The sequence below is a fragment of the Sprattus sprattus genome, assembly GCF_963457725.1.
Source record: "Sprattus sprattus genome assembly, chromosome: 2".
Classification (NCBI taxonomy): Eukaryota; Metazoa; Chordata; class Actinopteri; order Clupeiformes; family Clupeidae; genus Sprattus; species Sprattus sprattus.
This window is the reverse complement of record NC_137921.1, coordinates 47,481,198-47,505,789: the sequence shown is the minus strand read 5'-3', so window position 1 is coordinate 47,505,789 and position 24,592 is coordinate 47,481,198. Positions and strand designations below refer to the sequence as shown.

At 45.6% G+C, this 24,592-nt stretch overlaps 1 protein-coding gene across 1 annotated transcript; it reads left to right on the top strand.

The window, feature by feature from the left end:
* The first annotated feature begins 1,379 nt into the window (after positions 1-1,379).
* shdb (Src homology 2 domain containing transforming protein D, b) lies at positions 1,380-22,770 on the top strand. The gene is made up of 7 exons (XM_080860796.1): positions 1,380-1,639; positions 2,129-2,795; positions 4,305-4,455; positions 7,529-7,723; positions 18,003-18,171; positions 19,195-19,314; positions 21,430-22,770. The coding sequence occupies exons 2-7, from the start codon at positions 2,454-2,456 to the stop codon at positions 21,614-21,616; spliced, it is 1,164 nt and encodes a 387-aa protein (XP_080716922.1). The 5' UTR covers positions 1,380-1,639; positions 2,129-2,453; the 3' UTR covers positions 21,617-22,770.
* Positions 22,771-24,592: the final 1,822 nt, after the last annotated feature.

The window sequence follows — 24,592 nt, the reverse complement described above, 5'->3', positions numbered from 1 at the left end:
TCATTTTCGTGAAATGTTAATTTACAGGCTATAGTACCTTCCCTAGCCTTTTACAGTGACTATAACAAATTGTTTACTTAACTCTGGGCCTCAAATATATTGGTAGGATATTATGTAAAATAAAGCAATTACATTTGAGAGTCATTGCGAAAGGGCATTGTCAATGTGAGGGTTAATGTCAGGGTAAGGACCACAGCTGCTGGTCGAGCATAATATTGGGTTATCCAAACAACAGTTAGTAGCTACTTTGCAGCACATGTGTTATTTAAAAGCTTAACAACAAAGCAATGATGGGGTCTGTAGTGTTACCCTTCAGGGGCTGTGTATTATTTCCCTTTTACTAGTTAACAGGTCCAGGTAGAGATCCCAACCCAGGCAAAGAGCATTCTTACCATTTGGATCAATTCTCCACATTGTGTGTTTTGTCCAAAGTCTTTGGGAAAAGAGAGATGGCGAGTGACTGAGTGAACATACGAGTGTGTGAGAGGCAAACAGAAAGAGAGAGTGAGAGAGAGAGAGAGATGGGTTGCTTAGTGGAGAGGAGGGAGGATGATTGTGCTGGCTGGTATGACCTCATCCTCTCATCAACCTCAAGAGAATATGACCTCATAGCTGTCCTGAGGAGGCGTTTACTGGTATTTTATCATGTTTGCCTCTCACCCAATCCACTCTGATTTCAACAGCCCACCAGGAAAATGGCACACCTGCTAAACAAATGAAATGCAGTCTGGCAAGAAGACCACATGTGTTCTCTGTTGAAATGCAGGTTGTTATTATACACACTTGATTTGCTTAGACTCCCTCTCTTAATTTTCTCTCTTTGTGTGGTGTGTGCGAAAGAGAGAGAGAGAGAGAGAGCGAGAGAGAGCGAGAGAGCAAGCCCGTTTGTGTGCTTGTGTGAAAGTAACCAAAACTGTTATGGTTATTTGCTTTGAATGTGAAAGGAATTTACCCTCTTTAATGTAAATATTACCCACTGATTATGTATTTTTAGACTAGAATTTGAAGGTAAATGGCCCATAAACCTTGGTCAGAATGGAAATTATTTTGCATGTGGTCTGTGTAAGTATTTGTGATATGGTGTGTAAATGTATCCATGTTTGTGTATGTTTTAGTAGTTCACATCAATTCATCTTAACGGAGAGGTAACGTAATACATGTAGTTATTCTCAGCCTCAAGTATTCCTTTCTGGCATAGATTAGGCGCCATTTATTTTAAACGAACACCCATAGCCTATTAAAAGACGGCCAAGAGTAAAATGAATAACTGGTTTCTGTCTGAATGCGGCCGTACCCTTTAAGAGTGTGCTCCCTCTCTCGTACTTTACTCACTCACACTCTCACTGTCAGATGCGTCTCAACGGAGCTGAGGACTGGATTGTTTTTGCTGGTGGTTTGCTACCTCTTGTTTTTTGTTTTAGTCAAAGAAGATACATAGGACAACAAAAACGCTTTCGCATCTTCCAAACGTTCAGGGGGAAAAGCAGGAACTGCAGAAATAGCATACAAGCAGAAATATATATTTTGTTCATTCGTTTGGGAACTGTCTACTCTTGTCGGAATTGTCTCAACTGAAATAGCATCGCTTGTCTAAGCAAATCACATGTCGCTGCGTTTGTCTCGAAAAGTTGGATATCAAGTAAGTTCATCAAGTTAATTTCAATGCAATGCGTTTTACCGCTATGTATTTGGCATTTGGTCAGCATTAAATGTGTTCCAGGCATAATTGCTGACAATGGTACATTAAAAGAAAACAGACTGCGATAGGTCAATGTTCAATTGTCACAAAGGCAGAGTGTTACTGAGTGTTTATTTGGTCTGATTTATTGTAACATTCCCCATCAAGCTTATAAATGGACTGTGATTGGTACTGAAAAGTAACCTGAACTCAGGAAGAAGTCAGTAGCCTATGTTGCAAGCCTATTCAAAAACACGAGTGTCTATTTCGTGATTAGAAGCCTAAAGTTATGTTAAAATGTTTTTTTAAATCCACGGAGAAGTTAGTTAGGCTACTTTCATGAACATTGGTTAGAATGTGAATAACAACCCTTACGATCAAGCTTAAACGTGTTAAAACCTCTTTTAATTTATGTACTGCGAAGAGATTAATTGCATCGATTAATTTCAGAAAAGAGCCCAGAGGTGACTGACTCGTGTCAGCTGTTAGGCTACCGCAGGCGACGAGTGGAGAGGGCGTACGTTCTTCGGAGTCTTGGGTAAACTTCACCTGCGACTGGAGGCGGCTGGCTTTGGGATTATCGTCGAATTTGAAGACCAGTTGCCGTGACATTTGAATCGGAAATTTAATCCCCTTGGCCTTCACTTTCAGGCCCACGTACAGAAGTCTACATTAATTGCTATCAGGATGATAACGAAATAACTAAAAGCAGTTTATTTCTCATGTATGTGGATGTTTTAAGTTTAGTTATTTGGTCAGAGTTTGACTTGTAGCAATGGCGAAGTGGCTGAAAGACTATTTAAGTTTTGGCAGCAAGCGTATGCCCCCTCAACCACCTACACCTGACTACACGGAGAGCGAGATATTGAAGGCATATCGGCTTCAGAAAAGTCTGGATTTCGAGGACCCTTATGAAGACTCAGAGAGCCGTTCAAGAAATGACTCCGTATCGACTGACACGTCCCTCTCTGCTTTCGGATCTCCAATGAAGTCCAGCACCAGCCTGGATGGGAAAGTTGTCTCACCTAAACATCGGCTCATAAAAGTCGACTCCCAAGATTTGGGAAAAACTAAGATCCTCCTCAGCTCGGTTTCCCCCGAAGAATCTTTGGAACCAGTAAGTCATCTTAGCGATATTGTTTTTCACTGAAAATAAACTATGTGTTCAGGGTAATGGTGCATGTAAACCCTCTTAGTGTGAGAGGTAGGTATCGCATGGAATTCCGAAGTGCCATATGAGGTTTTATAATACGATGGCCTACAATAGGACTATCAAGACAGTATGGCCGTAATGTTCACAATATGTAATCACAATATAGTGCAAACCTAGTCATTTTGAAGGCACGCAGCCTAATTCTGTCTTTATAGGTTAATACACCACAAGTTACAGTCTTCACTAAATTATTAATGAGTGTTTGCTTTTTCATGGAGCGGTATCCCATCGGGAACGTATGACCGAATTCAGTGTCTAATTCAGGACTATGTTTAAATCCGTACTACCTTATGCCCAACAGATAGGCGTAAAAACCCTATTAGATATGTCGCATGGCACCAAAAGCGCGTACATTCATTTTACGGTACATTCATTGTGTTTATTATAGTCAGTGTGATCTAGCTCATAAGCTATGGTCAAAACGGTGGCCTGATATTTGTTCTCATATGGCTCTTTATTGTCTCAAATGCGCTTCTATATTCTTCCCGAGCCGACGTCCCATCCAAAAGTAAGATGTAGGCTATACGTGAGCGCTACGCTTTGGGGCGGTAATTAGTTTCCCCATCCCTGGTCTGAAGTTTATAGGCTTGTACGTGGCAAATAGGCTGTTGTCTAATTAATACAGCACATGGCCACGCACTGAAAATCCTCATTATTAAACTACAGAGGGTGTTAACATGGGATGGTTTTCGTGTTCTGGCGTCAGTCGCTTTCGTGGGGGGTTTATTTTTTAATGGTGGCTGTTTTCGAATAGTAACTGCGTGCAGCCGGTGGCTAAGACCACTGTTTGTACCGCCATATGGCTGCCTTTGTAGTTTGTCGTGGTGCCAGCTGACCAATGACATCCCCCTGCGAGAGGATAGAAGAACAAATGTTCACAACAAAACCATCAGTGCTCTTCTCCTATCCATTTTTTTATGGGTTGGCTTTTGGATATATGAAGTATTTTTGAAATATTGAATTTCTATAGAAGGGACCTCACATAGGGAGCTTCAATTTGAGATTACAGATGCACTGCTGGAAAAGCCTTACTGTGCACACAACTGCACAGCTGCACACAGCCCAGAAGGGCAAATTTCAGGCCTCAATAACTACAACAAGAATTACAAGGAGCCCCTCGAAAAATCCTTGGCTCTATACCAACAGGGCTTGGATTTGTCCATCAGTAATGCACTCTATGCTCCTTGTTGGTGTATGTGTGGCAGTGCCGGTGTGCATGTGTATCCAGGATGCATGGTGGTGTATGTGTGGCAGTGCCGGTGTGCATGTGTATCCAGGATACATGGTGGTGTATGTGTGGCAGTGCCGGTGTGCGTGTGTATCCAGGATACATGTTGGCAAGCAAGTGTGTGATCTATGTCCCAAAGCGCCCGCAGGCGTGCTCAGTGTTCCATGCCCTTTTTCTTGCATCAGGTGGTGCCGTCTGCTCCGGCAATGGGAGACACAGATTATTCAGATCCGTTTGACGCCCGGCTGGACCTGCGCTCAGAGCCCGATCACCGCCCCGCTCCCCAGGAGAACAATGGCTACATGGAGCCCTACGAGGCTCAAAGGGTCATCACAGGTGAGTGCTGAGCTCCCTTAAGTCAACACCAATGCCATTTACAAAAGACATAAAGGGTTTTAAAAGAGCAAAAGGTATGAGTTCGGCATGAGCTACGCTACTGGTCTTCTTCCCTGTCTTGTTTTATGAATGTTCATAATGATGTCTGTGTCTGATTTGTCGAGTGTTCTTTGTATTGTATTTAGTATTTTTAACATTGACCATGCCTCTGCGCGGTGTACTGTCCACTAAAGTGATTTTTAAGTTCCCTCTTGCTCTGTTGTGTGTTCCCATGGGAGACTGGGCAGCTGTTTAATCGGTGTGTGTGTGTGTGTGCAGGTGTGTGTGTGTGTGTATGTGTGTGTGTCTAAACTGTGCATAACAGAAGTATTTTGCTTTGTTATTCAGGAATAATACTGTGTGCAGTTGTGAAACTGAGACCAGACAGTTTGGTAGTGATCAGTGAAAGATGCAGAGTCAGATAAAACTGTGTTTAGTTCCAAATCAGTTGAGTGTGGTTCTTAGTTTGTGGAACCATTTCTACCATGGCTGAATGAGTGACAGTGAGGGTTAAGTAGTGACAGGCAGAGGCACTCAGTCAACCCTAGCCTGTGTGTCTGTAAGGAATTTGCTTTCTGAAACATATCTATGCACTTACACACATAGCCTACATTTGCTCTCACACCTCACACTTAACTAACAAATCAAGTTAAACTGATTATAATTATGAAAGGATTGTTTGTTGTTGTTATTTTTAAATATGAACATGTTGCTATATTTCCAGTAGTAAATACCTTATGCTCTTATTTCACTATTCCACTTCATTCTCTATCTTCTTCCCTGCGTCCTACCTTTCTCCTCCGGTCTTCTCTCTTTCTATCTCTCTCCCTTTCTCTCTCTTTTTCTCTCTGTCTTATTGGCTGTGCACAGGTAAAGATCAGAGCGCACAGTGGCTCTGTGCTGTTGTGCGAAAGACTTAACATCAAAACAGTCCTCGTCACCCCTTCCCACACACACACATGCACACGCACTCATTCGTACCCCTCTCCCCATTTGTGATGATTCCAGGCTCTATCCCCTGGGCCTCCGCTGTCGCCATGGAGACAGATGGGGCGCCCGGTGGCGGAGTGTCATCTGAAGGTTAAAGTTTGCCTCTTCACAGCCCCTCCTGTTCTCTTTCTCTCTCGCTCACATTCACTCTTTTTTTCATTTTCCTGTACTCATCCATCCCTCCTTTCCTCCCTCCCACTTGCTCTCACACACACACACACACACACACACACACACATAGTATATTCATGGACAAATTCACAGGCCCACAATATGCTCGTATACACAGGGCACCCTGCTATTTTGTATCTTTTTTTGTAGCCAATATTTTGGCTGAACACAGCCAAGTGATGAGAACTCAACAGACTTAATCCTTGTGTACCTGATCTTAATCTTCTGTATGATTTCACTCCCTATATCTCCACATAAACAGAATACATGTTGAGAGAGCCCGTATATATCTTGGTGATATTTTTAGATGGTTACGTGAATAGTGTGTTTGCAGATGCTGGTTTGGATGAAAGGCGTGCATGGGTTGCAAGTGAGCTGCATTGGAGGGGGCAGTTGGCCCACAGATGAGTGAGACCACCAAAGGGACCGGGCAGTGAAACGGGATATCTGCATTGTGAGACAGGGCCCCACTACGGTGATGGAAAGCAGTGACCGTGACTACTCAGCTGTGAGACCAGACCCAGCACTAAACACCAGGAACATGAGACAGCTGTGAGATTGGGGAGAGACAGAGAGCTTGGACCGCAGTGCTCTTAGACAGATCAGGGACTGTTGCACCGTCAGAGAGTGGAGAAAGGCAGGACCCTGGGCACCAGACACACAGTTGGACAACATGGTGAGGGCAGCGAGACCGATCAATGATTGTGGAACTTGGGAGCCCCACAACATGCATATCAGACATAAAGAAAGCCATAACTTATAGGCAAGACGGGTATCCAGGCACATCAGAGAGGCAGGGATCAGTTGGCCAGACTACAGTGAGAAAGAGAAGCAACAATCATGGGAAACAAACTAATGAGATGAATACAAGAGTGGAAAGTGTGCATACAGTATATGACTGAGTGCGGAGTTTCCAGAAACAGAGGTTGTAACTAAGGACTCAGGAATCACGAGCTAATCTGCTGCACCCCGTGCTTCTCCCGATGCCCCAGGCTTCATTCTAAAGCCCTTCATATGACGCCTGAGCCTGCAGCAAGCTGTGCAAACACTCTTCCTGCCCCCTGCTCCCCCCAAGGCTCCGGCACAGTCCTCCCTTGCATACAGGCTGCTCAACAGGCTCTCTCATAATTAATCAACCTCTTCTGGCTGTGCGGACCTGGAGGATGTAGTGCTCATTTCTCTTCTCTGCTCACTCATTCGCCTGCTTATCTCTGTGTAACGCTGAGCAGTCGCAAGACTTGGAGGCGTCTGCTCTGCAGGGTACAGAATTGCATTCGCTGGAATGCAAATTTTATTTGAATAAACCTCAGCACTGGAAAGTAATTAAAAAGCGTCTTGGGCTGCTTGAAGAATTTTTGAGAGATGCTGAAGCATCGTCAATGATGTCTGACACCCTGAGAATCTCTACTCACTCTGTTGCAGGAAATGAAATTAACAGTTTTTAGTTAAAGTGATTGTTTTACTCCTCTGTCAGTGGTTCTTCGTATCAATGGTAATTCACATTGTCGTGAAGTCTTGTGAAAATGGCTTCAATCACAAACAAAAATCCTTCTTTGTAGTTCCATTTCCAGTTAGCCTTACAGACCCAATGAACCTTATGGTCGTTGCTGTCGCAGTATTAATTGCTTGCTTCAGGGTGTTGGGAACCTGTACTTATGTTTTAGCATTAATCTTGACATTGTATCCAGGACTAGAGGCATAGAGGGGAGTCAAGCAGAACTAAAAAGGAGCTGAAATCATGCCACTAGGTTGAATGCAATTACCATACCATTGTTCGCTGTGAAGTACTTTAGGTGTATTAATAATTAACATGTTAATTAGTTTCTGTAACTCTTTTTCTTCCCCCCTCGCTCTCTCTTTCTCTCCCCTTCAGAGCTGCAGCGCGGCACTACTGTGGGCTGGGGCAGAGGGGGAGTCCAGCTGTACGACACCCCGTATGAGGACCACACCCTGGGGCAGGTGGAGGAGGAGAGGGAGAGCCGCCTGCCACAGGACGACGAGAGGCCGGCGGACGAGTACGACCAGCCGTGGGAGTGGAAGAAGGAACACATCTCCAAGGCTTTTGCTGGTACATTCTCTCAGCACCCTCCCCCCTCCCCATTTTCTCTTTCCATCTTTCTAACGATTGTCTCTTTTTGCGCTAAGATTCTTTCTCTCTCTCTCTCTCTCTCTCTCTCTCTCTCTCACACCCTGTCCCTCTGACTCCCTGTCAACACACAGATTCACACATTTTCCCTTTTTTTGTCCTCTTTTAATGCTTTAATGTTTCATCTCTATTCCTCTTATCTTTCTCCAGCCTTTCTTATCTGTCAGGCAAATGAAAGCGTACACCCAACTGTTTATGCCGTCATGTACACTTACATTTCTCATTTTCTCTGTCTTTCTTCTCCATCTTTCTGTAGCACAAAGTTACACTGAACAGAACATAAAAGTGCACATCTATGTCCGTGTATGAGGGCGACCAACCCACAGGCAACAGATCTGTGTGTGTGTGTGTGTGTGTGTGTGTGTGTGTGTGTGTGTGTGTCTGCGTGTGCCTATTAGAGTGGTTGTGCCCAATTAAGTCTGTTTTGTGTGTGTGTGCGTGTGTGTGTGGGGGCACTCCAGCCTGGAGGCAGAGTATAAGTGCATGCAGCTCTAAGTGGCAAGTTGCCTAATTTAGCCACACCATGGAGTCAGGGGGTCAAGGTGAGGGATATAAATCAGCATGGGCGCTCTTGTTCATCTGCTGGATCTCCGTGCTCTATTTCACTCTCCATCCCTCCCACCATCCTACCCTCACTCCCTACCCGTCTCCATCTCTCTCTTTATCTCTTTAAGTTAATTACGTGCTCGCCTGTGCATGAATGATGTAGAGCTAATGAAGCCGGTGGTCAGCGTCAATGATTGCTCCGAACCAGCGTAAATCATGTGACTGGGGTGAAAGCGAGCGAGAGAGTGAGAGAGAGAGAGAGAGAGAGAGAAAATGAGAAGTGTGTGTGTGTGTGTGTGTGTGTGTGTGTGTGTGTGTGTGTGTGTGTGTGAAGGAGAAAGAGGTGTTATCGAACCTCACAGACAATTTATCCTCCTCTCTTACTCACTCTGTGCCAATTTCTGCCAAATGTGCGCTTTTGGAATGGGATCACTTACAGGGTGGTTAACGGGAGGATGGGAGAGAGGGAACAAGAGGCCTTTGCTACGCTCACGCACAGAGGTACCTGGATCCCACAGCACATGACCTCTTTTAGCAGACTCTAGCTAAAGATGCACAAAATGCAGACCCACATGCACCTTTATACATCCTTCTTTCTATCCAGTGCCTCATCCATATATTCATGCAAAAGAAATAGCAGCAGGGACTCTGTTTCACGGTGACATGAAACCCACAGGTACAAGAGTGAGCGCAGCGTTAGTGCCAAAGAGTGATTGAGAGGCAGTCCCCGTCCATGGGAACCGGCGTATGTGTGTCATGGGAATTGGGCTGCCAGTGCAACACATGAATCCATACACTGACAGCCGTGCCACGGTGCCACATGAGTTATGGTTCTTCAGTATGATGGTGTAGACCACATACATTTGTGTTATGGGAGGAGCAGTGTGATTGGGTGTGTGTGTGTGTGGGGGTTTGAGGAGAGTAGAGCTGGCAGAGGATGGAGTTGAGCACTAATCTGATTTGAGCGCAGCGCAGCACAGCAGACAAGCCCTGGACCCCCTCACTACAGCAGCCCTCCTGAGAACCCACAGAACAGAATTAATGATACTAACCCGTAGAGAGAGAGGGCATGAGCATGAGATGGAGAGGGAGGGAGAGAGAGAGTGAGAAAGAGGGGGGGGGGGCATGAGCATGAGATGGAGAGGGAGGGAGAGAGAGAGGGAGAAAGAGGGGGGGGAGAGGGAGGGAGGGAGAAGGGCGGGTGATGGAGAGAAAGAGAGATTGATGCTGAGTGAGGTAGAGAGGGAGGAGTGGTGATGGGTGTGTGGGGGAGCGTTGGGAGTGCTGGGAAATGAAAGAGAGAGATGCTGTGGAGGGCAGTGGGGTTGATGGGATGGAGGAAGGGAGAGGGAGGGAAATGAGGAAGAAGAGGGGGAGCGCTGGATGGAGGGAGAGGGAGAGATGAAGTATGATGAAGATGGAAAGGGGGTCGCCACTATTGTGGTGTGTTCCAATCAGTCATACACTGACACCTCTCTGACAGAGGCCTGTAGCCCTGCAGCACTGACAGGACCGCCCTCCCCCATTACTTATACATACATACATACACATACACACACACACACACTCACGCCCAACACTCACCACACACCACACACGCACACACACTGAACACACACACACACACACACTCACGCCCAACACTCAACACTCACCACACATGCACACACACCCCTGCTGCTGTGACACTATCACTCAGATAACCCTCTGCAGGGTGCATGGGGGTCCTGCTATCAGCCTTTCTTTGCACTCTTCATCAACACACACACATGTACACACACACACACGTACACACGTGTGTCTGCACACACATACACACTAACATCCCCCTTACCACCTCAGAAGAGATAATTATCACCATGGTGCAGTGAAGAAGAGTGACAGATTGAAAAAAGGGGTGAGCCAAAGACAGGAATTAATTGAGATAAAGCGTCTTTAACACAAGAACTACTATTTGAATCCACATGCTTGTGTGTGTCTGTGTCTGTGTCTGTGTCTGTGTCTGTGTCTGTGTCTGTGTCTGTGTGTGTGTGTGAGGGATGGAAAATGGAGCCAGCGACCCATGCTGCACAGGTTGGCATCAGCAGGTTGGCTCCAGCGAGACGTGTTGCTGTCAGGCTTCTGTCCAGTCACTCTTAATTAGGCTGCCCCCTAAGCTGTCACCGATTACAGCAGGCATTAATTACTCTGAACGGTTGGACACGTTGGCTCGGAGAGAAGCACGGCCGAGGCCACTGAGCAGCCATTACGGATTTAATCAGATGGAGAGGGTCCATGACACTCCACCTCCACCCCCTCCACCCCCCACCCCTTCCACACGGGCTCACGCTCTAAGATGAGGGTTTCTGATGGAAATTAAATGTGTTGATGGATTTCTTTCTTTGTTTTTTTTTTATTGTAAATATTCCCATTGATTTCAAATGAGAAGCCTAGATACTGTCTTTTCCCACGGACATGGCAGGCGTTTCCGATGGATTTTTATTTGGGCTGTCTTTGAGAGAGTGCGTGTGTGCATGCGTGCAGAATCAATCTTCCATGCATGAAGACTTTGAAGAGCTGGAGAGAGTGTAAAGAGGAGTGTCTCTTACTCTCTCTCTGTGTGTGTGTGTGTGTGTGTGTGTGTGTGTGTGTGTGTGTGTGTGTGTGTGTGTGTAGCTGTGCCATGACACAAAGAAGTGTGGATGCATGTGAGTCACACTTGTATGTATGAGTGTGTGTGATTGTGTGTGAGAGAGATTTGTAGCTTGTGTCCTACTCTGTCAACCCTTAGTAGGGAGGCCCCAAGGGAGCAGACAAGCTCTTCCATCAATTTACTCTTCTCTCTCTCTTTTCGCTCTCTCTCTCTCTCCCTCCTTCTCCCTTCACAGTCCCTCATGTCTCTTTTGCTCTCTTCCTCACTGTCTGCCGCTCCCTCTCTTTCTTTCTCTATCTCTGTGTGTGTCTCTCTCTCTCTGTGTGAAAGCATCACTGACATAAATGAAAAGTCCCCCCCCTCGGTGCTCCATTAACATGCTGGGTATGAATATAATAAAAAGAATGGATGTGTAGAGTAGCAGATGAGAGACGAAGAGGAGAGGGGGAGGTTTAAGTGGTGCTTCGAGAGCAAAATGGGAGAATGGAAGAATAGAAAAATGAGAAAATAGAATACTGTACCTCTCCCACTGGACGATGGCCAGAGAATTTGAGGTTTGTGTGCTGGCTGCTCTATGGAGGAGAGATCCACCACCATCATCATCAACATCGGACACCATGTCATTGTCACGATGTAAAAAAATCATCCTGAAGGATGAACTCAAAATATTCCAGCACAGTATGAATTTTAGTCATTTTTTGTGCAGAAATAGATTTTATTTTCCCATTTAATTATTTCCACGAGTAAAATAGGAAGATTAGATGAAAAATGGGGTATAATTGGTAATATTTTTCATTGGAAAATATTTCCCACTATATTATATTATTTATATATATTTGATATATTTGATTTCCTACTGGGAATGTGGGAGGGTTGTGATAACATCATGCAGAGTTGAGTGTGTCAGAAACGAGGACAGGGCGTAGAGGTGTTGAGAGGAAATGTAAACATCACCTAATGTTAATATTTATAATTTCTGGCCTTGGCCGTCCACCAAGTTGTTGGCTTGTACGTAAATCACAGCACGCGCAGCAACATAACTGTAATGCGTCCATCAAAAATGAAAAATGAAAATGAATGTAATGAAATGGCTAGTACACATCTGTGATCGGTCCATACCTCTCCTTGAGCTGGCGCATAAATGTGGTGATTTTAACGGGATGGGAACTATATAACTGTGGAATGTGAGACTGGCCCATAACCAGACAGAAAAACAGCTCAGCTCTTGAGATGAGGAGCAGCTGCAGCACCCAGACTGTCTTGTCTTTTACAGCGCAAGCAGCTCCACTTGGCCCGAGCAAGGCAGAGAGAGGTGTTAATTGGGTCTCATTAGTGCAAAGTAGTTTCCTACTCGTCGATTGGAAATTGGATGCATAACCACGTATGTCATTGTAGCGATGTGCTATTTCGTGAACATATCCATTCCCTTTTCAAATTTTCCCTGATTTGGTTTCACCTTTCCCCACTATTCGGCTTCATGAGGTCCTCCTTTTGGAGTGCTTTTATATTCAAGGTTCTGTTACAGGATGAAATGAATGGGAGTAAACAGAGAAAATGAGATTCTGTTTGAGAGCCCTTAAGGCATACTGGTATAACAAACAAAGCCATGCAGTCTGCACTTTTGTTATCTCTCTCTCTCTGTCTATCTCTCCCACCTTCTCTGGTCTGCTGACAGATGTGTGTGTGTACACTATTTCTCTAGTCCTTTTGTCATTCTCTGTAATGAATAACAAAGCCACAGGTTCCTGTTGTTTTGCAGCCTGCTTCAGCAGGAGCCCAGATGTGACCTCAGTTCTCTGTGTGTGTGTGTGTGTGTGTGTGTGTGTGTGTGTGTGTGTGTGTGTGTGTGTGTGTGTGTGTGTGTGTGTGTGTGTGTGTGTGTTTGTGTGTGTGTGTGTTCAGAGGACCTGGAGTGCGTACACAAGGTACTGTAGATTATGTGGGCCTTGAGGGGAATTGTTGAAAGGGTCTGTTAATGTGTATGGATGTGGCATGTGTGTGTGCTTAGCATCTGTGTGTGTGTGTGTGTGTGCGCATAGGGAATGATTAGTTGCCCTTTTTCACATTGGTGCATGCTGGCAGACTATGGAGAGGAGTGCTGTGATGTTACACATAGGTCATCAGTAGGTAATCCAGAGGTCACAAATCATATTGGGTCAGTCATACTGAGAAATCGACAGACATGCATACACACACACACACACACACACACACACACACAGAAACAAAGTAGAAACACATCATATGACATAGCAGCTAATCACATACACACAAACACACAAACACACAAACGCACGCATGCATATCTCAGGGCCATTTCCATGTACTCTGAAATTATGGTTACCCAGTTCCATGGAGGGAGTGGATAAAAATCCTCCCAGTCAGTTCATTTATACTCAGTGTTGGGGGGGATTGGTGAACAGTTCTGACATGTGTAAACATAAACAAACTACAGATCTGGTCTTCTTCCTATGATTTCTCTGGGGCTATATTCTAGATATGTGTGTGTTTGTGTGAGAGAAAAAAAACGTGTGTCAGACAGATGAAGAGAGCAGACTGAGCGCAAATGTGTCTACATGTGATTGAGGGTGTGTGCACACAGGGAGAGGTGGGCCAGGTCACTGTTTAATCACGGCTAGGAGCTCAGTCTTCCCAGATGGGCCATTGTGCCGCTGTGCCATGCATCAATAATTCACCCCTAGCCAGGCAAAAGTGCTGGAGTGTGTCTGCCCCTTCAATAATTAACTAGAGCCAGCAGAAGAAAGACATAGAGCGAGAGCGAGGGCGAGTGATGTATGAAGTGGTGTGTTTCTTCTCCTCTAAATGGCTGTTATGCGTCTGCCTTTCATGTCTAGGGCATGGGGGACCAGGCAGAGGGGTGGGGGGGGCTGGGCTGGTAGCTATAGGCAGAGCAGGCTTCTTGTAGAGATGTCACAGTCCCTCCAGTTTGACAGAGTGTGTGGGTATGTGTGTTGTTGATATGTGGGTCATTATGGTGTATGATCTACACGAATATGTATGTGTATGTGTGGTTGTCTATGTCTGACATTGTGTGTGTAAGTGAGGGGAGTGTGTGTGTGTGTGTGTGTGTGTGTGTGTGTGTGTGTGTGTGTGTGTGTGTGTGTGTGTGTGTGTGTGTGTGTGTGTGTGTGTGTGTGTGTGTTTGTTTAAAGTGCTGAAGCAGCATTGAGAGGACTGTGATTGTTTTGTTTTATAATGAGCTGTGTAGGATCCTGTCACATGCTGTTCTGTCTCTTCCCCTCTCTCTTCTACCATCTTCCTTCTCCTGTCTGGTGCTGCTTCACAGCCAGGCACTGGACAGATCACCACCCCCCCCCCCCCCCCCCCCCCACTCTCGCTTCTCTTCCTCTCTCTCTGTTGTACCTCCTGTCTTGCTCTTCTCTTCCTCCTGTCATCTCACTGTATCATCCCATCCAGTTCTTTCCTCTCCCCTTTCCTTTTCCTCTCTTGTCATTTCTTGTAGCTGTCATCTTTCTCCCTTTTCTCTCGCGATCCCCCCAGTTGTTTTCCTGCCCTCAGAGAGATTAACAGTGGAGGAGGACGAGAGGTCGAGGGAGCAAAGACAGCACTCTCATCCTCTCTCCTCTTCTCTTTGCGTTTCTTTCTCTCCTAATCATTTTCCACTCACTGTCTTATTTTCTTTTTCTTATCTGATAGTGCCGTTGTGCCCTCCACCTCCTTGTTTGGTTCACCGGTCTGTTCACTTCTTTCTCTTGGACACGTTTCCTATTTTTTTGCCTTCAAGGCCCTGTTCACACCTGGCATTAATGTGCGTTTTGAGTGACTAGTGGACAGCTCTATACAGTACACAGGAGCATTGCAACCTGGGAGGCAAAGCAGGCCCGGGCCCTGAGCTACAGCGCGGTAACTCCATGAAACGTGACTACCTGACACACTACTCGTATCAAAGGTGCAGTTTATCAGAGGGGAGGAAGGAAAAACAAAACCGTGAGAATTACTTAGTGAGAATCATGCAACATGCCAGCAAGTAAATTAATAATGAGTGTTTAGCTTGCTGGGTGTATTATAAGCAGTTTGTATTAACATTCTGGCTGCTACAGTTATTTCCCACACTGTCATCTGTTTTTAATACCCTGCTTTTAATGCTAAATGGCACATATTGTATCTAATATGGTTGTTCAGGGATGGCACTGTACAATGCCTTAGCATAACCTAGGATGTAGCCAAGGCTGCGGATTAAGAATTTCATAGAGATCTTAAAAACTAAATATTGGAGGATTTGAGCTGTGCTGGCATTGTTCTCTCCAAACCAATAGATATAAAGCCAAAGCTTACAGATCAAATACAACTATGCTCTTTTCTGAAATTGGCATACGTTTCTTAATGCAACCCAGTAAGCAGGCATGTCTCCACAGATAGGCCTAATAAAAAAGGTAGGATCATTTTATCCCAATATGAAAGTGACAGTAACTTGTGTTGTAAAACATCGTTTTCATTATTCAACAAGAGCAATCCGAGATTTCTGACCTCCAGCAAGGGTTGACGTTGATAGTAAAGCAAGATCTAAAACGTTCATCTGAACAATAGCCCAAAGTCTACATTCATTGTAATAAATTTCATTAAAATCCGGTCATTGGTTTTCGAGAAATGTCACTTTAGGTGTGAAAACAAATCCGGATCCGGATCATCCTGTCATTTTAATGGGGATGTCCCAGGACCAAGATCCACCTCTTGTGAAAATTTCAGAAAGATCCGCCCAGTAGTTTCTGAGAAATCTTGTCCACAGACAGACAGACAAACAGACGGACAAATAAATAAATTAACGGACCCGATCGCATAACCTCCTTGCTGGAGGTAATAAATTAACGGACCCGATCGCATAACCTCCTTGCTGGAGGTAATAATAAGGTGTCCACGCACACACACATTTTTAGTTATTATGATTTATATATAATATTATCTCTAGCAGTTCCTTCACTTCTGCTCATGATGTATACATGCACAAACATGACTGTCACTACATCAAGTATAGTATGCACTTTATTCTGTACTTTGAAAAATGAAAGGGTATCCGTCCAAGCGAACCTACGTTGTTGTGTAGATGGCGGGGCTCATGGGGTGGGGTTCATTTGTGTGTACGTCTTTATGTAGTGCAGGGAAGTGAGATCTGATCACAAGTGGTCAGTGCAGACGCATGTGGAAACACATTCTAATGCCAGGTGTGATCTTGGATCACCCAAGATGCGTGTTAATGCCAGGTGTGAACAGGGACTAAGGCCAAGTTTACACGGAGCCTAGATTCACTGAATTTTTCACACGGATGGAGCCTGGTAACGAGAGATTTGCGCAAGGACGAACCCCACCCGATTGGGATGAACCGGCTGTAGTACGTACCCCAAGCCTGTTGGTGGTGCTTTAGAGCTGCTACAGACAACTGAAAAAACGTAGAAGAAGACAGGAGGACACGGCTAAACAGCCAGTAGACAATTTTCGATAAGCAACGTTTAGCCTAACCGCATAGCATACATTTAATCTGCACAGTAATACATTATGGTGGTTAATAAAATCAGTGGTCAGAGCAGGCTATAGGTTATGCGAAAATGTATTCTATTTTCTATTGTCTGATAATAAAGAGTTTGGAAGAGTGCAACATGACATGTCTGTCATCCCATTTCCCTTGAGGCTTTGCTCCGACCATTCTACATTAATTTATGAACAAAAAAGCAAATTAAATCGCTGGCCAATTTATATTTGTGGTCATGAAAGTTATGTAATAACGTCTGAATAAAAAGAATTAGATCAAGATAGGAGGCTAAACAAAAATCAGTAGGCTGGATTAATGAGAGTGAGTTCGAGACACACCATGAGTGAGATGTAGAGAGGTAACAAGTGTTATATATATTGGTTGGAGATCGCGATGCGATCACGTGGGACAATGACATCATCAGGTTGCGTGAATCCGTGCACACAAACACCAGCCCCCATACCGATTCAAATCTACTTACTTTCTACCCCCGATTCGAATCGTTGCAGATACCGTGTGCGGATAGAGAGTGTTCGTCTAAATGATAGGGCTATCTGTATTGGTTTCAGCTCGGACGCAGACAAACTCGACTCCGTGTAAACTAGGCTTAACATGATGTGCTGTGCTTTTGTCTTAACACTTGAATGAGTCCTCTCTTTCTTTCTTTCTTTCTTTCTTTCTTTCTTTCCTTCCTTCGTGTGTATGGTGCGGTCTCAGACATGACTGAGTGTACTGAGCGGCCATGGCCCCCTCCAGTGGGGCAGCTGGAAGAGGAAGAGTCTCTCCTTAACGACCAAGGTGACCTCTGACCCTGAGGAATCTTACCCCCCCTCCCCTCTGCACACCTTACTGTCCACCCTCCGCCCATCCCAAAACCAGTGTCCTGCATCAACCCTCCTGCCCACGAAACCTGGCACTGGCCTTGTGATGACCAGCCTGCTGAGTCATACCGCCCCGCTGGCACCACAAGAGCTACCCTCCCTCCCCCGAACCCCCAGCCACATTCCTCTGATGTTGGGTCAACACCCTGTCTGCCTCCCAGATATCCGACCCCCGCCCCCCCCCCCCCCCCCCCCGGACTGAATGTGGACGTGTCAGGGTTCACAGCTCACTCTGAATGCCTTTGATTTCCCTTCTCTAGCCTGGACTGAGCTAGCATGCCCTCTACCTCAGCTGAGCCCGTCTGGCTCTACTAGACTCTGCTCCCTCTGTGAAGGACATCATTCCTCTATGCTGTTTGTGCCCAGCCTTGGAAATGCAAAAGAGCTTGCATCCAGTGTGGCTGACTGACCTGGTGTTATGCATATTGTGGTTTTATGTTCCTTGGCACTTGGCAATCAATCTGAAAACTCCTAGCTGAAGCACAGTTCTTGTGTAATTCCAGTTGTTATGGGGATGGGGTTGTTATGTTGTTATGGTGATGTGTTCTCACAGTACTTATAGGTCACTTTTCTGCTGTATTAATCTTTCTCTTACTCTCTCCCTTGGCCTCTTTCCATCTCACACTGTCACTCTAGTTCAGTTTGAAGGTGCCGAATGGGATCGTTCTTCCTCCCCCACCGATCGACTCCGACACCCCCGATCCTCGCCTCTCGCTGGGGGAAGCATGAAGCTCCGCAAGCCCTCAGACTCCCTCACCATGATGGGCGAGCGAGTGGACCCCACTCTACCGCTGGAAAAACAAGTGTATGTACTCCTCCACTGACACAGCAGAAGCTCCAAAAGAGAGACTCGTGATGAAACCTGGGTGTTCAGGTCTTTCAGCTCATTTATATAACTGGGGTTATATACAAGGTCTAGAAGTCCTGACACCGCAAAATGGTTTTGGGGCGGGAATTTCATGTACTTGAAAATGCAGTAATTTTGAGAGGGCTATAGCCTACCATAAAGCAACTTTGTAAGTCCAAGATCCATATTCACATAGAGCTGTGCATTATTCATTTAAAATGAGTCAAAGCTTGCCATATTGTTAATGTATTGTCCCTGCTAAGGCAGATTGAGACTCATTGACTCCACACTGGGCTGTATTTCACTGCTCAGGTGTTAGGAGGATGAGGAGGATGAGGAGTGCTGCTCAGTGCGCTACCACAAAACAGGTGTTTTATCTGCAGTGATGTCTGAAATCCTCTTTAAGACTCTCACACAGCGCTTAATGACTGTAATCACTGTTGAGCTCTGTGGGTTGGCTCATTATCTGCCAGAGTCAACAACAGCTGGCTGTGGGGCCTTCACAAGCCCTAAGCTGCCACAGGAGTGCACTCATCCCCGTCTCTCGCGCAACTTATTGCTTTTATTCTTGTAACATTATGTAGAAATGTCCTTTAAAACCTGTGATTTCTTTTTTACTAGCATGGTCACCTAGAAAACCTGAGGGTATACAGCAGTCAGCACCCCTGGTCCTGCTTAACTTAATGATAATGCCGTTTGGCTTCCGTGGTGCACCTCCCAGTTGCCAACACTTTATGGACCATGTGTAAAGTCTAACTCTAAAGAGTTTTCTTTGGCATAATCTGTGTTGTCTGATGGGGAACTGAGCTGAGTTGATTGCTGTTGTATGCATGACGGATCTTTTTTCCACTTCTACATTATGCTATACACAGCAGCTTGACAGAGAGAGGGAGTTTGAAAAGGATTCATGCAGCCTTAGCTAAACTGTGTGTGTGTGTGTGTGTGTGTGTGTGTGTGTGTGTGTGTGTGTGTGTGTCTCAGGTGGTACCATGGGGCCCTCTCTCGAGCGGAGGCTGAGTCTCTGCTGACGCTGTGTAAGGAGTGCAGCTACCTGGTTAGAAACAGCCAGACCAGCCATTCCGACTTCTCCCTCTCTCTCAGGTAACCCTTTCTATCTACCCATCTATATCTCTCCACCCCTGCCTGTCATCTATTTGTTCCTCCTTGCCTTTCTCTCTCCCTCAGGTAATGCTTAGCTGAGATGTAAGCGTTGTTCCGTCTCCTCCTGCTGGACATCATGGCCTGCAAGCTTTTTGGTTTATTTTATTACCAACACGCATGCATCAGCTCGGTCTGTTGGTCTCTGTGGCATTAGATCTTACAGTATGTGAAGAAAGTTCTGGCATCTTCTTTGTGGATTCATTCACCTAAGAAAATCTGAACGCAGCATGAATATGAACTGCGGAATACCGAATTTATGTATTCAGGTTGGGGGAAAAAAAAGATCCTGATGAATTTAAAGTGATTTTCCATCTCTGATATGCATAGTGTGCGTGTTGGCAGTCCGTCGTCTCCTCCAGATATTTCATTCACTTCAGAATCCAATCTGCCCCCTCTCCTCCTCCTCCTCCCCCTCCTTCTGCGGCTCCTTGGCTTGAAGAAACACTGATTTTCCTCTCAATATTCAATCACCCCACAGAGCACTGCTTATCTGGTCAAATCTCTTCCCTCCTAATTACGGTCCTGATCTCTGGCCCACTCCCATGCCTCTCCTCCTCACGGCTGTGTGCTAATCACAGAGGTAGCCTAGACGCTCTCCATCATGCACACGAGACAACCCACACATAGACATGCACACACACACTCACTAATGAATATGAATTACCGTCTGTAGATCTCACACAGAGGAACTCTCTCTCACGCACACACACACACACAGACACACACACATAGACTGACAGACGGATTCTCTGATCTTCTCAGTGTGCGTATGTTCTAAAGTAGATGCTGCTGTTCTGCACTGTGCTGCTGGGTTGTTCACACAGTGTGATTGAAGGGCTCTGGGGCGGTACTGGGCCGACTGGGCTGAGCTGGGCTGGCACGCTGCCAGGGGTGCTTGAAGACTGATAAGCAGCCGACGTGACAGATCATGACTTTGAGCTGACAGTGAGTCAGCATTGCACAGGATGTGTGAGAGGTTGACAGGTGTGTGTGTGTGTGTTTGTGTGTGTGTGTGCACGCGCGCTTGGTTAGACAGGGTGCTGTAAGTTTGGTATTACATGTTTTTAAAATGGGTCTTTCCAGTAAATGATTCAGATATTTTTAGAAAATAGTTACACAATAGTATGTGTTCTATTTATATATCTTTGTGTGTGTGTGTAAGTAAGTAAGTCAGACTTTATTTATATAGTGTGTGTGAGAGAGTCCTTATGTTTTCTTCATCATAATCTGTGTTATGTCTTCAGGACTAAGATACTCTTTCTCACATCAGTTTGTGTTTTACGCTTCGAAGTGACCAGCCATAGCCAGCCAATTACAGTGCTCGGGTCTCCCTCCCGTTGCTATAATTAGAAACACATCATCTCAGACTAGGCTGTCTTAAAGGGGAGGTTCACGAGTCTTCAAGATCCATGAGGCTCGCAGAAACAAAGACCACTTTGCAATGCTCCAGGATAATCTTTATCCTATTATAACTACTGATACAGAAAAGATTAAAAAAAACAAAAACATTATTGAAATCTGTACAACCCCACAGGTATTTATAAGATAAGTCCATGTCAGTTTGGTATAGAATAAAGAATATTGGACTCTTAATGCCAGGTATAGTCCCACCTGTACACAAGTAAGAGTTTAATTCTGTCTGTATTTTCTCACCTCAAATGACCCTGGTTCACTTGTGTTCTTCATTTGCTTCATACACTGAGCCTCATGATTTCTGTGTTTTGTGTAAATGAAATGAGGTGCTAGTTGATCCTCTTTTGTTTCATGAAAATTAATACCAATGCTGTGGAGTCCCCCCACATGCCTTTCGCGGAATGGTTGTCAGTCGGCTGTGAGACCTTCACGCAGCAATCAGCCCCACAAGAACGTCTGGCCTTTTGTTTATGGCCAAGTGTCTGTTGTACAGTAGTGTGACCTTGTTTTTTTGTGTCTTATCTAGTGTGGTCTCTCCCTCTTCTCTTGTCTTATCGGTCTCATGTTATTGCTCTTTAATGCTGTATTTAACTCCCTCTCTCTCTTCTCTTTTCTGTCCATCTCTGTCTCTGCCTGTCCCAGGAGCTGCCAGGGTTTCATGCACATAAAGTTTTCTCAGTCCAAGGACGGGAAGTACGTCCTGGGCCAGAACAGCCCTCCCTTTGGCACCATCCCTGAGGTCATTCACTTCTACACCACTCGCAAGCTGCCAATCAGAGGGGCCGAACACCTCTCCCTGCTCTTCCCCGTGCTGGTCCAGACTCTCTGAACATCCGCGGCCCCCGTTGTCACGGGAAACCAGCAGCCACAATGCCTTGACTGACAGTGCGACAGGGAGCTTCTCTTTTCTTCGGAGCGGCCATGGGTGTTCCGCTATTCAGTGGAGTTGTTTGGTATTGTGCGGGCACAGAGAGGTGCAGTAACGCATCTGCTAATCCCTCCTCCACTCCACCCCTCCGCCTGGCAGGACCATTATTCTCAGGCCTGCAAATGGACACGTTTGAGGGGATAACACGCACTAGTTTGCGGAGGGCTTTAACCTAATTAAAGGCCTCTCAGTCCTTACTACTCAAGACGCTTTCAGAATGGAACCATTTGTGATGTTTGACGCGCTCTGACTAATGAACATGCAAGGACGTGGTTCTGATTGGTCACACAGATCAGATACACCCTCTCTCTCTCTCTCACTCACACACACTCACACACACACACACACACACACACACACACACACACACACACACACACACACACACACAGACTCGCATACACAAATACACTTTAGACTGACAGTGTTTTATTTTCCCACTCCTATGGCGCCTTTTAAGATCCTTTTGATTTCCAAGTCGGCTGTGTTCGTAACTGTCATTTTGATTTCTAATTGTTGTCCTGATTGGTCAAAGAGCCACTGATGGGAAGTGCTGCAGTTCAGACACTGGCGGGCTCCTCACAGTTTTTACAGTACATGTGAATTTTGCGCACACACACACACACACACACACACACATATATATACACACACGAAAGGAGTCGAAGCATTCTAGCCTCTGAATCAAATGATCCAGGCCAGAGGCTATTTTAGAGTGTGTGTATGGGTGTTTTGGTAAGATGTGGGAGTGCAGATTTCCTGCTGTGCCATCTGCAGTACACCTCCGCTGCACCGCCCGCTAGAAACAACTGCTTACGATGGGCTGCCAGCACCATTAAACCCAGTTAGAGTCTCACACCTGTCGCCCCATGCCCAGACTGCCAGTCTCCCCACAGCTGCCATCCCGGGTTGGTGGACGTCATCATGAAGCGGTTAATGATTCACTAGCATTCCCATCATGGCCACAACCCCCAGTCACAACATGGACAGCGTCTTTATTTATTTAACACAAGTTTCTCTGTGCAGTAGCATTATCACAGTAGGTTTCTGGTCGACTGGTGTGATCTGGAGAAATATCCATATTTAGCAGCTGTGTTTTATTTTTATGTGGGTATGAAATAAACTTTCTAAATGCCTTCTTTTGAATGTGTCTGTGTCTGTGCTCAGAGATTCTTTGTGTCTCTAGCCCATGAACCGCATGTAATGTTTGGCTGTAAGTAGGTGGCGGAGCGCTTTTTCTGTCACATGTGTTCTATTGTGTAGCAGGCTTTGCATGTGGAGCACTTTTCTTAAGCACGATTGATGCTGAGCCACACAAAAGCATCCACCTCATGCAGAAAAGCGTCCAGCGCACAGCCTGTGGACCATGCAAGAACAAGCCGGGGGTGTTTTTTTGCCAGTGTAGTAGACACAGAATTGGCCCCCTCATGCAATCAGTAGAGGGGGGAGAAGAGGTGGGAGGGAACTGAGGGGAGGGTGGAGAGAGAGTGTTTGCTGGGGGGAGGGGATATGAGCTCATTATTTCGGTTCTGCCGGAGTGGAGAGTGCTGGGATTGCTTTCATTAGAGAGCCAAATGAAAATGGCAGAGGCTGATTATTGGTGTGACAGGGAGTAAGGAAGAGTGAGCATGCTGTATGTGTGTGTGTGTGTGTGTGTGTGTGTGTGTGTGTGTGTGTGTGTGTGTGTGTGTGGCTGGGAGATTGGGAGAGTCTCTGTCTTCATCTATGTGAGTGGGCTACAGTGGCACCATTGTAGCAAGAGACCAGAGTTTTTACTGGTTCTGCTGACAACATGAGTGTGAGGAGAGTACTTACCCGGGCTGTTTTTTTCTTTTATGAAATGGTTATCCAGCGGGAGAGCAAGTAATGAGTGAGACACAATGAGTTGTCTTTACTCACCACAGTGTTCTTTTAATAGTGACTCAGTTTGCTAAACCTTGTAGAATGTATTTCCCCTTGCTTATAAAATATCCTTTTCTCTCACTACAACATAGGTATGTGACAACATTCACATACCTATGGTGACGTTGCTATGCAGTCACCCAAAGAACAAGCAACAGAATTGGTGGCTTAAATAGACATGGCGGTGTCTCTGAGTGTGTGGACATGTTCTTCATCGTTGTTTTGTGTTCACTATAATGTATTCATCCAAGGTTTTTTTCCTATTCTACTGATGAATATTATTTGCGTGTCCTTAATATATCCTCATGGGAAGCAGGATGATTTTGGTCTGTAGAATCTCATCAAGCGTTGAGATGTGCAGCTGTTGAGGGGCTGGTGAGTGACAGACCTGTGGAGATTTGTGTGTGCGCGCATTTTGCATAGCCACCTGTTTAATCACAATCTCAGCCATGTCAATCCAGAGCTTGCATGTCTGTGCCTGCGTCTTGCATGTGAGTGTGTGTGATAACAGCTGAGGATAACTCTGATGATATCCGAGCCAGAAACAATTTCACACTGAAACACACAGCCCCCCCCCCCCCCACCCCCCTTACACACACACAGTCACCCACATGCATACACACTAGTAGTCATACACCCACCCTCCCACTGAAATCCTGAAATTGTACCGACACACACAGATAGACAATACCTAACTTGTGCCAACGCAGACCATGGCTGTGTGACACACTGAGCATTTAAATGTCGAGCTGTAAATGAACCAGCTGTGCCCAAACACACAGAGCCACTAATTTCAGGCATACACAAAAGCATATCCATCTCTTTTGTCCTCTCTCTGACTATCCATTTTTACCCACTACATCCGCTCTCACAAGCACATTGAAACCTGCCTAAAACTATACCTGTAAAGTGTGAGATTTTTGTCTGTAGGTGCAGATGTATATATCCATATGTATGAGTGTGTGTATGTGTGTG